This window comes from Numenius arquata, chromosome 3, assembly GCF_964106895.1.
Source record: "Numenius arquata chromosome 3, bNumArq3.hap1.1, whole genome shotgun sequence".
NCBI classification, from domain to species: domain Eukaryota; kingdom Metazoa; phylum Chordata; class Aves; order Charadriiformes; family Scolopacidae; genus Numenius; species Numenius arquata.
Genome location: NC_133578.1, coordinates 76777791 through 76794591, shown reverse-complemented (window position 1 = coordinate 76794591; position 16801 = coordinate 76777791). Strand labels below are relative to the sequence as shown.

The following is a 16801-nucleotide window of genomic DNA, read 5'->3' as shown; positions in this document are numbered from 1 at the left end:
TTCTCTGAAGACATTCAAAACCCCCCTGGACACGTTCCTGTGGGACCTGCTCTGGGTGGACCTGCTCTGGCATGGGGTTGGAGGAGATGATCTCCAGAGCTCCCTTCCCACCCCACATCATTCTGGGATTCTGTGGTTCTGTGACACAGCCTGCTTCACACCTCAGCTGGACTAAGTTGATGGGTGGCTTTTTATTAGGGATAAAGATCTTGTATCACCACACGGTGCTCAAAGAGGCAACCCCAAGTGTTGGGATGAAAAAACAGAAAGTTCTTTGTTGGTATTGAACTGCCGAGGACTTCTCCCTTGACCATCCTGAGATCTCAGCCGCTTCTGGGATCTGTTTTCCCTGTCTTCTGGGGAAACCAGTGTGGGAATGAAGGTCTTCCCTCTGAGTGCCAGGACAGACCTTCTGTCCTTCCAGTCTACAAGCGATTTGGAGAAGACAGAGTTAGTTTGAGGCTCCTGGCAGGCAGCAGCGAGCTCTTTTAGCCAGGAGGCTGCTGTGGACTCACGCACCCAAGGTGTTGGTGGTGTGACATGTGGCCATTAGCACAAATTCCCTGTTAGCCATGACTTTTCAGAGGGGGCTAAAGGTTGCCCCGGCACAGCACAGCGCAGAGACACGCGGAATCAGCAGATGCCCGTTCCCTCCTTCCCCTTGGCCTCGGAGGAGATGTTTCTCTGCAGCTTCACCTATTTATAGACCCATCCAGGGCACCGCGATCCATCTCACTCCATCTCGTCCTTAAAAAGAGACAGCTTTTATCGTGCAGCTCATCAGAAGCTGAAACTGGCCGTTCAGAAGGTAATAAAAATGAAAATAAAAGGGCTGCTGAGAGTGTTTCTGAATGACTAAGGCCTCCTGCAGGCGGTGCGGAGGCAAAGGACACGGAAAACGTTTGCCCCCACGAAGGGTGAGCTCCAGGCTCCGTCGCAGAGAGCTCCTTAGAACCTCCAAAAAGAACGGGCTTGTGCTTCCTCTTGGGTTGGTGCTCCCTTACTCCTGCAGTTTGCAAGCAACGCCCTGCTTCTCTCATCTAGAGGGCATTCCAGAGGGAAGGGATCTGGGCAGGAAGGTTTCCCAGCCCTGCCCTACTCCCGGCTCCTCGCCCCGTTTGCCGCAGGAATTTGTAAAAGCGGAGGTTTCTCATCCTGTGGTGGAGCCCGTGGGCACACGGCGCGAGGCAGAGCGTAACCCTTCAGCAGCAAATCCCCCCCCCGCCCCGGGGGATGTGAAGGCAAAGTGTAAATAAATTCCCTTCCATTATTTACATCCTGGGTTGGGATGGAGGGAGCTTTGTGCCTCGGCATCTCCTCCTGCAGCGTTGGTCGTTGGGGCTGCTCAACTCCCTGTATCCTCTTATGCCAGAGGAGTAGGAACTCAGAGAAGGAGGCCATTATTCCCAGCGTGCTGAGGCGTCCTTTCCCGGTGATTTTCCTTTCTTTTCCCTGAGAGAGTTGGGGGGGTTCAGCCTGGAGAAGAGAAGGCTCCGGGGAGACCTTGGAGCCCCTTCCAGTCTCTAAAGGGGCTCCAGGAAAGCTGGGGAGGGACTCTGGATGAGGGAGGGGAGCCATAGGAGGAGGGGGAAGGGTTTTAAGCTGAAAAAGGGGAGATTTGGTGAGATCTTGGGAGGAAATTCTTTGCTGTGAGGGTGGTGAGAGCCTGGCCCAGGTTGCCCAGAGAAGCTGTGGCTGCCCCATCCCTGGAGGGGTTCAGGTTGGACGGAGCTTGGAGCAACCTGGTCTAGTTGAAGATGTCCCTGCCCAGGGCAGGAGGTTGGACTCAGTGGCCTTTAAATGTCCCTTTTCATCCCAACTATTGTATGATTTGATGATTCTTAGCCTGCCAGCAGTGCTGGGTGCCCAGCGGGAAGTGGAACGACCAGAGCGTGACTTGCACTGAGACACTGACCAGGCAGAAAGGATGACTCGCTAATGGAAGTGCTGGCAGAGCTGTCCTAAATGGGCAGGACACCGCTCGTCACGTCCCCAGGAGGGGGTCAGACCTCAGACCCTGCTTCAGAGTCTTCTCCGTGCCTCGTGCCGAGACCCGCAGCCTCTGCGTGTGCCCCGTCCCGCGGTCAGAGCTCGGTGCTGGCTCCTCAGGCTTTGGCACCAAACCAACCGCTTCTCCTGGGGCTCTGTGCGCTGCACCGAGGACGTGGCACCGCGCCGTGCCCTTTCCTTGGGGCTTCTCTGAAATTCCGTTGTGCGGAGCTAATCGGGGAGGTGTTTACAGACGGTGGGTGACTTTACGGTACAGCAGGGGTGCCCCAAGGCCGCCCGCTGACCCCCGGCACTGACAGCCTGCCAAGGAGCCTCAGCGATACCTGCTTTTCATCAGATGAAGCGCGTTTCGGTTGTTCTCGGATTTATTGGAGAAGCGCAGCCCCTAAGACGGCGGGTCAAGGCGCGCGGGGCCCCCTTTGTGAGCCGCCGGGGGTTGGTATTTCATCCACAAGGCATCCTTTGTCCGGGGGAATTCCATCGGAACTGAGGATTACCTTCGTGTGACCCCCCCCACAGCGTTTTAGGTGACAGTACCAAGATTCAGGCAGCAAAAGGGGAAAATTTGCATGGAAGCGCTCGATGGTGTTGCCCAAGCGTTACCCACCATCCACCCGGGGACCCTCACGAGCCACTCTCCGAGAGCCAAAGCCCACCACGTGCTGGAAAACATTGGCACCTACGTTATTAGCTGTAATATATATTCCATAGAGCAGCGGGTCACTGTCTAATCGAAGCGGCGTGTGCTGGTGCTGTCCCAGAGCTGTGACACCCCCTCAGAGGTGACAGTGACAGCGGTCCCTGTGTCACCCTGCACCCTCCCCCTCTGCTCTGCCCCAGGGAGGCCCCATCTGGAGCACTGGGACCAGTTCTGGGCTCCCCAGTTCCAGAAGGACAGGGAACTGCTGGAGAGGGTCCAGCAAAGGGCTACAAAGATGCTGAGGGGCCTGGAGCATCTCTCTGCTGAGGAAAGGCTGAGGGACTGGGGTCTGTTGAGTCTGGAGAAGAGCAGAGTGAGGGGGGGTCTGATCAAGGCCTCTAAATACTTGAAGGGTGGGTGTCAGGAGGATGGGGCCAGTCTTTTTCCAGTGGTGCCCAGTGACAGGCCAAGAGGGACCGGGCACAAACTGGAACGTGGGAAGTTCCACCTAAAGATGAGGAGGAACTTCTTTGGTGTGAGGGTGTCGGAGCCCTGGGAGAGGCTGCCCAGAGAGGTGGTGGAGTCTCCTTCTCTGGAGACATTCCAACCCCCCTGGACACGTTCCTGTGGGACCTGCTCTGGGTGCCCCTGCTCTGGCAGGGGGTTGGAGGAGATGATCTCCAGAGGTCCCTTCCAACCCCACGTCATTCTGGGATTCTGTGATGAACACAGCAGCCCCGCGTCAGGAGGAGAGTGTCTCGCTGAGAAACCTCTCACGGAGCTTGGCTGTGCTGGAACCCACCTGTGCTGCCTTCCCTTGCTTTTCCTTGGTTTCGTATTTGGGGTTTTTTTGTCCTTAATAACAATTCCGCCGCCCGGAAAGCCCTGCAGCGCCGCGACTTAGTGCCGGAGCGCGGTCGGTTCACCCCTTCTCGCCTTAAAACGTAACCTTTCGTCCCTGAAACTGCCTGATTGTGAGTCTCTTGAACCTGGTCTCCTCTTCTCTTTGTATTTTTCAGTTTGGCTCGCGCTGCGCAGATGGCAGAGGTCCCTCGTCTTTGCCCCAGCTCTTCCTCTTCCTCACTTCATTGCAGATCGCAGCAAGGGTTAGCAATTGCCACAGCCACTCTCCCCCAGCGTTGCCAGGCGGGAGAGCAGGGAAACACTGCCCTAAGCATGCTGAAATCGGCTTTCCTTAAATCATAGGTAGTTCATCAACGAGGAAAAAGCTCACTGGAAAAATTGGCACCCAGTGACAGAATTCTTGGCCAGCTCTGAGAATACGGAGCGGCCGGCGGAGGCTCAGCCTCTTCTCATCCTTTTAGGTGGTCCTGGCAGGGGAAGGGAGGGAAATCTGCTGGGCTGTTGTCCCCCTTGTACCTGGGTTTGATGAATGGAAACTTCAGCCCCCGGAGGTGCCGGTTGGGTGCCTCTCTTGCCAGCGCAAAATTCACGCAACCTCCGTAGCGACGTGGAAAAGCGATGGGAGAGCTCAGGGCTGGAAGGAGTTTTCCTGACGCGTTTCCTGGGTTTAAGATCATGAGAGAACAATGAAACTTCCCGCTGCAAACCTGACTGCGCACCAAGGTGCCGCTCTAAGAAAGCTGGTCCGTAATGAAAACCATCCCAGGTCAGGAGAAAATCCATCTAGGCCAGTAACGGTAGAGCCCTAGGAAAAACTACCTGAAGAGTTGGCCTTAAATACTTTTAGATAACGTATGGAATAATGCAAGAGAGAAATGTAACCTGTCTTGAGCTAAAATGCGTTTCTACATCGGTGTCTCGCCCCCCTCGGGGGTTGTGTCGGAGGTGGGTGCTGCAGGGGTCTGGTGGGACCTGGGTCTCCTGCACCCTGAGCCCGTTTCCCAGAGCCAAGGTGAGCGCAGGGTCCATGGGACGGCTTTTTCCCCACGTAAACGTGATAATCGTTGCCCAACTGCTCTGTCTTCTTTAGAAAAGGGAGCATTTGAAAGGGAAAAGTGATACAGGGAAGAAAAACTGTTCTGGACATCTTGGGTGCTTCGGATTCGGAGGTCTGGGGGGGTTTCTGGTCACCTAGAAGTGTCTGGTGCCCGGTTGGTTGTTTTGGGGAAATAAAGCAGCAGCCTGTACCCTGGTAGGGTCCCCCCAGAAGGGACGGGGAGCCGGGCTGGTGACACTGATGAAGCACTGGCTGTGCCCCATGGAGATCTGAGGACCCTGTGCTGGAGCTCAGGAGCTCCTCAGGATCTCCGTGTCCTTCCTGGGAAGGACGTTCTCCTGGTGGCCGTGGATGGTGGTGGTTCTGGGCTTGCAGGAGGCTGCATTTCCATAACACACGTGCAGGGACGGCAGCGCCGGAGGCAGATGGAGCTCTCTCATCAGCATCCTCATCAAAACCTGCTTTTTTTCCCCCAATAACAAGCTGCTGCTCCTGAGAGCCAGCTCAGCCGGTCCCCAGCGCAGGGAGAGGCAGGTCACGGGCTTTCTGCTGCCTCCATCGGCCACGACAAGGATCCCCCGAGTGAGGGGTTTGCACAGCGAGCCCCGGTGTCCAGGGCCAGCGTGGCATCGGCATCGAACACAAGGAGAGAGGGACCCACGGAGAGCGGATCCGTTGAGTAAGAAGGTGCTATTTTTAACAGAGCTGCGTCTCGGGCTGTAAAACAGCCCACACAGAGCGAGACCACACGGCGTGAGCCGCCTCTCCTCACCTCATCAGCTGGAAACACGGACGGCGAGGGGCTGGCGAGAGCCCGTGCTCCCCGGGGCCGCCCCGGCAGCCGAGGAGGCGGCGCTGGAGCAGGGAGAGATGCCGAGGAGCCGGGGTTCGGTCGTTCTTGTGAGGTGGTGGGCAGCCAGAAAGGTCCCCCCAGGAGCTTGCTGAGAAGATGGACGGAGCGTGGGGATGGTCGGTGTGACGGGGAAAGCAGAGCCAGGGGCTGCATTTAGCCCAGGGTTAGTCTTTATCTCCAAAATCTTTCCAGTCGCCCTTTCCCTGCACATCTACACACCAGGGGGCAGGCAAAGCTCTTCTGTGTCATAGAATCATAGAATCATAAACTGGTTTGGGTGGGAAGGGACCTTAAGGCCCCCCCAGTGCCACCCCCTGCCCTGGGCAGGGACACCTCCCACCAGAGCAGGTTGCTCCAAGCCCCCTCCAACCTGGCCTTGAACCCCTCCAGGGATGGGGCAGCCACAGCTTCTCTGGGCAACCTGGGCCAGGCTCTCACCACCCTCACAGCAAAGAAGTTCTTCCCCACATCTCAGCTCAATCTCCCCTTTTTCAGCTTAAAACCCTTCCCCCTCGTCCTACGGCTCCCCTCCCTGATCCAGAGTCCCTCCCCAGCTTTCCTGGAGCCCCTCTAGGGACTGGAAGGGGCTTGAAGGTCTCCACTGGTTCCTCTCGCTCCAACCCGCCATCCACTTGGGAAGTGAATGAAAACTGCATTTCTCCAGAGAATCACACTCCCTCTCTCCTCCCTGCTCTGTGAGCATTTTTTTGGGGACAAACCAGCCCTGGTGTCGGATACAGCTGAGCAGAGCAGGACCTGCAGGGACTAGGCCACCCGCCAGCAGTGCTGGAACCAGACCAAAACTACCCATTTCCAGCTCAACGTGGAAAACAGCATCTTCAGAGGCCCCTTCTGCAAAGAAACAGGGAGAGTTGATTCGAAGCTCTGGAAGTTGTTGGTCATCTCATCCCGGTGTCACTTCTTGCATGGTCTGGATCCTCCGCTGGCTCCATCCCTGGGGTGGGGTGGAAGGAGAACCTGGTCACTGGTGGGGTTTCTGGAGATGTTTTGGCTGGGACTGGTCTATTCCACGCTGCTGGAGGCTCCTAATTATGGGGTTGCTGGATGGGCCGGAGATCCATCAGAGGGTTTTGTGCGCTGTGAGGATTTGGGAAGTCATTTAAAAACTTGGAGAAGTCATTTATTTGCAGTGGGGAGGCTCACGCGAGGTGCGCTGGCCCGTGGGCAACTGAGTGGGGCAAGGACCCGGACCTGTCAGTGCTGGGGCTGTCGGCGGCACCGCGCGGGCTCAGGGGTGGTCACTCCCAAAGGGATCATCGTGGGAATGCGGGATGCTGGTGGCCGTGGTGGCTGGGGGGACAAACTCCTCGGCGGGTACAGACCCTCCAAGAAGAGAAGGAGCTTCCTGGCCTTTTTCTAATTCAGAGACCAAAATCTGCAGCTTTTCTGTTTGTCTTGCGCATCTCCCTGTGTCTCTCTGACATCTTCATCTGCCGGCACCGCTGGTCCCTCCTGAGCACCTGCAGCAGCCAAAACGAGCATTTCTAGGACAGAAAACGTGGTGGATCCAACACAAGGCCACGCCAGAGCTGACGACTGCAATAAACTGAAACCGTCACCAAATCTGGGGGCTTTCCATGGATCAGACCCCGGGAGTCTCACAAACAGGACTGGTTTTCCCACGAGTGCTCTTCAGAGAACGGTTTTTTGATGGCACCGTGAGGTTTTTGTCACCCTGTTATTCTGAAGCACCGCGAGCAAAAAACAGCACGAGCACCGTGGAACTAGAGACTGGGGGTGCGCGGGGTCGGTTCCCCACCTCCCCATCACCTCTGCAGCCCTTGGTGGCCTCCTGCCACCCGGATGTCCCTTCTCTGGAGCTCAGTCTCGCAGCCCAAGGTCTAAGTTAGTTAAAAAACAGCCTTTGCCAGGGTTGTTCCTGCTCTGCCACCCCTCCTCGGTCCCCAAACTTATCCCTGAGCTCGGTGGGAGGGAACAAGCCGTGTCCTCAGAGCTGGCCCGGCCGGTGGGGTTGGCACCTCCGTGCCATCCATCCTGGTTGCCAGGTGGCTACGGAGGGAGCCCAGCTTTGCCAAGAGCCCAGCTTTTGGTAGCCAAGAGGAATGACCCCGTTAGTCCTCGCCCCGGGCTTGCTGTTGGCCGGCCGGTGAGCTGTGGTTCACGGGGAGCTTGGTGTTCTCCCCCCGTGCCCCACCATGATGTGCGCAGGTCGGGATGCAGCGGGAAGGTTCCTTTCCCCAGGTACACGGAAGTTCTCTCTGTTGTCACTAGAAAATCCATCTCCAGAGGAACAAATAATATTTTCCCCGTTGCCAGCCCAGCTGCGGAGGGTTTTTCTGGCCAGAAGTGGTCCCTTTGAAGCTTTTCCCCCAAAGCCAGTTGTTGCAGGGCGGGTTTGTTGCCCTTTCTTTGTCATCTCTCCGCAATCCAAGCGGAGGCGGTCCTTGCCTTGGGGCTGGAAAAAGGTCCAGAGCTGCACCGGGATTCCCGCCAGCCCATGGTGGCTGGTGGCCACCAAGCCCCCCTGGCCGCAGAGCCGGAATGGCCTGCAGAAATCCCGGGGTTCCTGAGAAATTCACTGTTTTCTCGTTGGTTTGGGTTGCTCCCCCTTGGGGAGAGGAGCCCTGGCAGCGCCTGCCGGCTGAGCGGGCCGAGCCGTGGGTGGACCAGCACCCCTCCTCGCCGGCATCTCCGCGGAGCTGGCAATCCCAACCCCGCTCCCGCTGGGCTGGAGGAGGGTGGAAAAAGTCCCTTTAGTAGCCCAGGGAGCTGGGAGAGGCTTCCCATCCCTGACGGCCCACGCTCCTCTTTTTTTCTGCACAGGAACGAACTCAACGACCACCTGGACACCATCGACTCCAACCTGGACAACCTTCAGACGATGCTGACCACCCACGGCTTCAGCGTGGACACCAGCGCGCTGTTAGACGTGAGTATCCGCTCCCTCCCTTCCCTCCCTCCTTCCCTCCCTCCGTCTGTCCGTCCGTCCTTCCCTCCCTCCCTCCGTCTGTCCGTCCTTCCAGGAGCCGGGCCCCGGCTGCCTCTGGCGGCACCATGTGCCGGTGGCTCGCGGTGGCAGGTGGAACCACGGTAGCTTCAACCAGGACTCTCCGCAGCACGCCTGGGTTTTTGGCTGGCTTTCCCCTGCACTAATCGTTCTTTCCTTTGGCAGCTCTTTAGCCCTTCCATGACGGTTACAGACATGAACCTCCCCGACCTGGACAGCAGCCTCGCCAGTGTGAGTAGCTGTTAAAAACATCCCTCCCCGCGCACACACGCGCGCGCACACACACACGCGCACATGCACACACACACACACGCGCGCACACACACACGCTCACACACGCACACGGGGCTGCCAGAACGAAGTGTCTCCTGCTGTTCCGCAGCAGCCCCTCTCCGGGTGATTAAAGGAAGGCTCTGACAGGCTCTGACGAGCCTCCGGCCCGAGGGGAGGGGATGTGGGAGAGAGGAGGAACGCGGAGCCTCCCCCCCACCCACCCACCCCCCCTCGCAGGCTCGGGGAGCCGCCGGGGGAGAAATAATTCAATTAGCACCGCGGCTTTTCTCCCGGCAGCTCGGACGGAGAGCGGGGCTACTTCATCATTCATAGGCGGTTAATTAGGTGCTGAGACTTGCAGCTCTCATGTGAGCTCTGCCCCCTGAACGGGGAAGCGCGCTCAAGCCTGGAGAGCTGCATGTGGTTTCCATAAACCCTCCTTTTGAGTTTCTCCAGTTGTCGGGGGGGGGAGGGCAGGGGGGGTTTCTCCAGGCAAACTCCATCGTGTGGCGTCTGATTTTATTTACTGGCGTTATCATCGGCGCTGGACGCCGTGCGAGGCACCGACGCTCCTCTGCGAGAGCCAGTGTCGCCTGATAAAGTCATTTGTCATTAGTTAACGATGATGGGTCGAACACAGCGTTCCATGGCCGCGTGGAGAAGGCGCTGGCAGCAGCCGGGGGGGAAGCTGTGGTCAAAACCAGAGGGTCCCGGCCCCTCAGAGGAACCAGTAGCCCGAGGACTGGAGTGCTCCCGGGCTGGGGCAGAGCCAGGTCCTTCTCCCCGCCCTGGTTCAGAGCAGCGTCTGGAGCCCCCCACGTTCTGCCAGCGCCCCGCAGCCGTATCCCTGTTTGCACAAAGCGGAACAACTCCCCGAGAAAAACTGAGAGGGAAAGCAGGATAAACCCCAGTTCGGGTGCTTCCCTGGGGACGGGAGAGGGAGCCTGGGCCGGATCCCACCAGGCAGGGGGCTCCTGGTCCAGCTGATGCAACAAGAGACCCTCAGCCAGTCTCTAACCCTTTCTTCCCCCCACTCTCCCCACTGTTTGGGTTTTTTTTTTTTTATCTGGAAAAGCACAAAGGGATCTTGTGTTTTTTTCCCCCCGGTGCAGAACAGGAAACATCTTGAAAATTTTTGCAGAACAGGAAAACCTGGATTTGGTCTCTTTGCTGGGGACCCGCAGGTGATGCAGCCTGCGCTCCTGGGACGGCTGGAAGAAGGCGTTAATGCCGGTTGTAGGGAGCGGGGAGAGCACGGACAACACCATTCCCCTCTCCAAAACCCGCCTTGAGAGACCTCGGGGCTTCTCCCGAAGCCCAACAATCCCCACGAGCCCTTTTGGGGTACACCTCGCCCTGCTCTGGGGTGGGGGTAAAATGCAGGACGGGGAGTTCACGGTCGGTAATTCTGCAGCATTTCTGGCACCCGGAACGTTTCTCTACCTTTCTTGCTTCTTCCCGCTGCCCAGGGGTGCGACGCAGATGCCCCACGGCTATTTCCCGGGAAAAAAAAAGGGCTGTAGGGGGAAGAGCAGAGGTGCAGATAGCTGTTTCACACACCTGCAGGCAAATAGCCCCCCCAAAAGCCGTTTAACTGAGTTTCTCATTGACCAGAGGCTCCGCTGGGGCTGGGCAGGGAGAGCAGGACGAGGGATTAGCGGGATCTGGGAGGAGAGCACGAGCTGTGAAGGTTCAGTAATTCAGAAATGAATTATTTCACGTCGTGGAGCTGCCAGTCACCCCGTGGAAAATCTGGGAGCGGGATTTACTGGAGGAGTCTTTCCCGGTGTCCTTTGAAATTCGCAGCTGAGCTCTCTCTTAGCTCAGGCAGGGCTTGGGGCAAGGTCTCTTGGCTGATATTTTTCTCTTCTCTGTAACGCTGGGTTTGTCTCGGCCCCACGGAAACCCCCGCCCGAGCTCCAGGGTTCCCAGACCCTGGCCAGACGCTCCGTGCAGCCCCGTGTCCTCACAAACGCGCTCCTTTTACTCAGCACCAGTGGCCGAGTGACAAAAACCGCTGGGAACGCGCTTAAATACTGCCTGAGGTGACTTTTCCACGGCAGCGGTTGCTGTCATAAGTAGCCACGGGGCTATTGGTGGCTGTAAATCCAGAGGGAAGGTGATCCCATGGGAGATCCCCGAGCTTTGAGCTCCCGGCTCTGGGATCAGCGGCTCCGGGTCGCATTCCCCCGGCCACGGAGCTTCTCGGGTGGGCAGAGGGGGGTTTCTTCCTTTTACCTTTAAAGGTTTCTCCCTTTAACGCTCAGGTCTCAGCCCCTTCCAGCCCCGCCGGGAGAGGGCCGGGAGACGGGATCGTGTCCTCAGCCACAGCCCGGTTGGCCCTGGCCGGGCCCTGCAGCTCTCGGGTGCTTTAGGAACAAGAAGACTTTCAATAAATAGAAATAAATTTAAAAAAAAAAAATCAAATAAACCGACTCCTTACAAACGCATCCTGAAGGCTTTCCCTGACCCTGCCCGGGGTCAGTCCGGGGAGGGGGGGGCACAGAGAGGACCCCCCCATCCCCACCCCACACGCCTGAGCCCTGCAAGGACTCTGACCCGACCTTTCTCCCCGCAGATTCAGGATCTCCTCTCGTCCCAGGAACAGCAGAAACCCGCCGAGACGGAGGCCAGCGCAGCAGACACAGGTACCAGCGCCCGCCTCGGCCTTTGGGGACCCCCCAGCACGAGAACGGAGGTGGCGGCAAAAGCGTTTCTCCTCCCAAAAAGCGTATTTGGGCGAGGGATGGAGGGTTGGAGGGCGGGACGGAGGGGGATCTCGGCTGCGGGTACAAACCCCTGGTGGGAGGGGATGAAGAGGAGGGAGCCGGGCTCCCCTCAGCAGCGCCCGGGGACGGGGCAAGAGGCCGTGGCACAAACTGGAACACCTGAAATTCCATCAGAACACGAGAAAAGGCTTTTTTTACTGTGGAGGAGAGGATGGGGAGCCTCCAACTTGGGAGATCCAAGGGTCCTGAGCTGAGGGTCTGACCAGATGTGCTTGAGGTCCCTGCCTGTCCCATCCCTGGTGGGATTTCTGTCTGCGTGGAGCCACCTGGGCTGTCACGGAGCCGCTCCTCCTTCGTGGCAGCAAGCCCAGCACCGGGCTCTGCGTCTCACAGCCTGGTCAGGGCCCCCTCCCCACGCTCCCGGTGTGTCCACGGAGACAGAGGAGAGCCCCCAGTCCCTCACTGCATGTCACAGAATGGTTTGGGTGGGAAGGGACCTTAAAGGCCATCTAGGTCCTATGGGCAGGGACACCTCCCGCCAGAGCAGGTTGCTCCAAGCCCCCTCCAACCTGGCCTTGAACCCCTCCAGGGATGGGGCAGCCACAGCTTCTCTGGGCAACCTGGGCCAGGCTCTCACCACCCTCACAGCAAAGAAGTTCCTCCCCGGATCTCACCTCAATCTCCCCTTTTTCAGCTTAAAACCCTTCCCCCTCCTCCTATGGCTCCCCTCCCTCATCCAGAGTCCCTCCCCAGCTTTCCTGGAGCCCCTTTAGGGACTGGAAGGGGCTCCAAGGTCTCCCCGGAGCCTTCTCTTCTCCAGGCTGAACCCCCCCAACTCTCTCAGCCTGTCCTCCCAGCAGAGGGGGCTGGAACCCTGCTGAGGTCCATGTCTCGTTCCTCCCCAACGTGCCAAACGCTTGCCCAGGTCCTGGTGTCTCCTGGCTCCAGCGACAAGGAGCCCTTCTCCTTGCAAGCAGTTGACTTCGGTGGTTACCAGAGCGAAACCTCGTGGCTCTGGTTGCTCTGTGCCCCCCCCTTTGGTTCCCTCCCTCTCTCCCCAAAAAACCCTTCCGTGGTGCCAACCCGCCTCTCTCTCTTCCTTGCAGGAAAGCAGCTGGTGCACTACACGGCCCAGCCCCTCTTCCTGGTGGACTCCAGCGCGGTGGACATGGGGAGCGGGGACCTGCCCATCTTCTTCGAGCTGGGGGAAGGGCCCTATTTCACGGACGGAGACGAGTACTCGGAAGATCCCACCATCTCCCTCTTGTCGGGGACTGAGCAGCCCAAACCCAAGGACCCTGCGATATCCTAAAGGGTTTGAAAGAGAGGAAGAATCCGCACTCAAAGGGAAAAATCCAGCCGTCAGCAGCCTCCTCGCTTTGCACAGACGTTGAAAAAAGCTCTAAACACCCTCTGGTTCGTGTTCGCTTCCCCCGGCACCGTGAGGATTTCATTTGTGTGTGTGCTTAAATGAGGTGTTTTGAAATCTGCTTTAGATTCTCCAGCCACCCAGCGCTCCTCCGCTTTGGTGGCCGTTGCTGGGGGGGGGGGGCCAGGCTGTGCGAGAAACACACACCCCCCCCCTCGCCATCTGCTGTTGGTGGCCCAACTGGCCACAGAGGCTGGGAACCGGGCACCGCCGCGGCTCCGGGGAGCTGCTGGGAGAGCCCCCGGGGGGGGCTGCCTGTCGCCCCACAACGTTCGCCTTCCGTCACCACCGGCGACGGGGGCACGTGGGGGGCTCCCCCCGGCCGGGGAGCGGGGGTGCTGGCCGGGAGGGCAAGCTTTTCTGAGGAAGAGGGGGGGGGGATTTCCCCCTCCCACCCCTGTCCCCTTCCCTCCTCGCCCCCCGAGAGGCGGATGCGATGGTTTTTAAGAGAGAAATAAAAGTTTGCCGACCTGGCGCCGGTGGGTTGGATCCCGGTGTGGTCTCTGCCTTGCGGTCCCATCCCGGGGGGGGTGGTCTCGGGGTGCGCCCCCCGGGGCCCAGCTCCACCTTCTCCTTCTTTTTTTTTTTTGTTTGTTTTTTTTTTTTTATTTCCTCTTGCTCTGTGTGTTTCTTTTTATTTGTTCCTTTGGGTTTGTTTTTCTTTTGCTTTAGCAGTAAAAATTTGTACATTTACACTTCAGATTGTTAATAGTAAAAACTGTATTTTGAATTTTTACATGAGAGAAGAAGAACCCACTTCTATCTATATATATAAAAATATCTCTCTATATATATACATACAAATATATATAAAACAAACGGTCTGTCACCTGGTGCCTTTTCTATGGTTGGAAGCTTCATGTTTGTCATCCCTTGGGGAAGAGGATGGGATGAAGGCCCAGGAATCACCCATCGTGCTCTTCTCCGCTCTGGGGTGGTCACTGCTTGGCCACCGTGAAGGCATCTTGGCTGGTCACTGCTTGGCCACCATGACGGCATCTTGGCTGGTTGTGCTTAGCCACCATGAAGGCACCTTTGCTGGTTGCTGCTTGGCCACTCTGGAGGCATCTTGGTTGGTCACTGCTTGGCCACCCCGGAGGCATCTTGGTTGGTCACTGCTTGGCCACCCCGGAGGCATCTTGGCTGGTCACTGCTTGGCCACCGTGAAGGCATCTTGGCTGGTCACTGCTTGGCAACCCTGGAGGCATCTTGGCTGGTCACTGCTTGGCAACCCTAGAGGCATCTTGGCTGGTCACTGCTTGGCCACCATGAAGGCATCTTGGCTGGTCACTGCTTGGCCACCACGAAGGCGTGGAGGCATCTTGGCATTGGGTTTGGCCATAGCCATGCTGCAGGTTGGACATGGGGACAAGCCGGTGTCCTCTGCCACCAGAGCAGTGGTGGCAGCGTCCAGGAGCTGCTGTCCCCAAGATCCATCGTGGGTTGCGGCCCTTCCCAAGGAGATGAGAAGCCACGTTGGGCCAACTTGTCACCATCACCATGTCCAAAAGGCAGTGCCTCGTCTCTGGAGTGCAGGGACATCAGGGAATGGTTGGAGTTGAAAGGGACCTTGAAGATCGTCCAGTTCCAACCCCCTGCCCGGGGCAGGGACACCTCCCACCAGGCTTTGAGTAACCTGGTCTGGTTGAGTATGTCCCTGCACATGGCGAGGGGTTGGAATTGGATGGTCTTTGAGGTCCCTTCACACCCAAACCAGTCTGTGATTCTGTGATGTCCCCACACAGCAGAGCGTCCACCCCCATGGGGTGGGGGACATTTGGCACCGGACCCCCCTCTTTCCAGCTCAGCCTGGCCTTGGCTTGGCCTGCTCAGAGGCGGTGTGCCCTCGGAATGGTGGTGGCCCGTGCTGCCTCCTCCCTGTCAGAGCTTGAAATGGCTCCTCTTCCAGCTTCCTCCACCTCCTGCCTTTGGGTTGGGTTCGTCGGTCGTTTCCCCGGAGTTGTCCCCCCGACGCCACCGAAGTCACCCCCTCTGGGAACGTTCTCTCTGCCAACTTCAGGAGCAAGAGCTGAGCCCTGAGACAGGAATTGCCACCGCGAGGAGAGGACGGCGCCTTCAAGGTGAGACCCGTGTGTGCCTTTACCCGGAGCCTTCTCTTCTCCAGGCTGAACCCCCCCATCTCTCTCAGCCCCCCCTCCCAGCAGAGGGGCTCCAGCCCTCCCAGCATCTCCGGGGCCTCCTCTGGCCCCATCCAACAGCTCCGTGTCCTTCTGGTGTTGGTGGCCCCAGAGCTGGAGGCAGCACAGGGGACAGAGGGATGGAGAGCAGCCCTGCCAAGAAGGGCTTGGGGGGGCCGAGAGGGGGGGAAAAGCTGGCCATGGGCCGGCAACCTGCTCTGGCAGCCCAGAAAGCCCCCCGTGTCCTTATGGTGGCCCCTTCCAGTCCTTCAAGGGGCTCCAGGAAAGCTGGGGAGGGACTCTGGATCAGGGAGGGGAGCCATAGGAGGAGGGGGAAGGGTTTTAAGCTGAAAAAGGGGAGATTGAGGTGAGATCTGGGGAGGAAATTCTTCCCCCTGAGGGTGGTGAGAGCCTGGCCCAGGTTGCCCAGAGAAGCTGTGGCTGCCCCATCCCTGGAGGGGTTCAAGGCCAGGTTGGAGGGGGCTTGGAGCAACCTGGGCTGGTGGGAGGTGTCCCTGCTCGGGGGATGGGGTGGGGGGTCCCCCAAGTGCGGCAGGAGCCCCTCACTCGGGGGGGGCTGTAACGATCCAATTAATGGTGTGTGATGGGGGCGGCTCGCGTGACCTCCCCCCGGCTAACGAGGGAAATGTCTGGCGGGGTTGAGCTCCACCACTGGAAACTTCTCCCCCCCCCCCCCCCCCCAGAGCCACCGGCAGCACCGCGGGGGGGGGACGGGGTCCCTCAAGCTGCCGCTGCAGGGCCACCCCGATGAACCCGGGGCAACCGGCCGGGAGAGGGTCCCGTGGAGGGGCTGCGACATGGAAATGGGGCTGGGGGGGGGGCCCGCTGGGCTGCTCAGTAGCTCTCCCCCCCCCCGCCCCGGGACCCCTGGACAGACTTACAACCCTCCCCAGGGTCCCCCGGGTTATTCCCATCGCCGGGGGTGGCACTTTCCCAGTGCCGGGAGCGGACCCCAGCGGGGGACCCCCAGCTGAGCTCGGAGGCAGCCCAGGAGGTTCCCTGGGCTCGGGGTGGCCCCTCGCTGACCTCCCGCCCCCCATCCCCGATCCTGGGGGGGGTCATCCCTTTCCCAGGGGCCCTGTGGGTGCTGGAAAATGCTGATAGAAAATCCCCGCGGATGGATCCCAGATGGGATGGGAGGGGGGAAGCGGGGGCGGGGGGGGGGGCAGGGACCGGGGTGGCAGCATTAAAATCACGAAAAAAGCTTTTTTTGGCTTTTTTGGCGCAGGTAACGGAGACACGTCTCTTCCAAGGAGGGGCTCCGGGGTGGCCGGGAAGGGACCCGGGCAGGTGGGACATGACTCCGGGGGTTGGGGGGCAGGCAGGGGGGACACGACATCGGCGGGGGGACCTGGGCAGGGGGGGGACACGACACCGTGGTGGGGGGGACACACACAGAGGGACAGACCCGCCAGGAGCCGGGGTAAGCTCAGCCACGGGGGGAACAAACACTCAACGGCCCCCGGGACCCATAAATAACAGGGAGGGTGGGGGGGGGGGGAGCAGAGCCGAGCCATGGGGTGAAGAGACGGGGACCATCGGGGACAGAGCCAACCCGGCGGCCACCACCGCGGCCGTGCCGGTAGCCACCGCCGAGGGCGAGGTGTGCGGGAAAGGCAAACGCCCGGCGCTAATTCCCCGCTTCACTTCATCGCCTCCCAACAACCGGGCCCGGCGTGTAATGGCCCTTGACACATTATTTGGGGTTTTTCCCCAAATTTAGGGGGGGGAGGGTTTGGGGGGGGGGTTCTTTTTTTTTTTTTTTTGAACCCATGTTAACTTTCGGCCTCCGGAGCTG

The 16801-nt window shown here is 59.1% G+C and overlaps 1 protein-coding gene across 2 annotated transcripts in view; it reads left to right on the top strand.

Annotated features, from left to right (window-relative positions):
- The window catches only part of HSF1 (heat shock transcription factor 1), a 59122-nt gene extending 45790 nt beyond the window's left edge, over positions 1–13332 (top strand). The window contains exons 10-13 of one of the 2 annotated variants that reach the window (XM_074146028.1): positions 8230–8335; positions 8579–8644; positions 11265–11334; positions 12522–13332. In XM_074146028.1, coding sequence (XP_074002129.1) covers positions 8230–8335; positions 8579–8644; positions 11265–11334; positions 12522–12727 — 448 coding nt within the window. In that variant the 3' untranslated portion in view covers positions 12728–13332. The remainder of the gene's footprint in view (positions 1–8229; positions 8336–8578; positions 8645–11264; positions 11335–12521) is intronic. The other variant, XM_074146029.1, reaches the window with a different exon arrangement.
- Positions 13333–16801: the final 3469 nt, after the last annotated feature.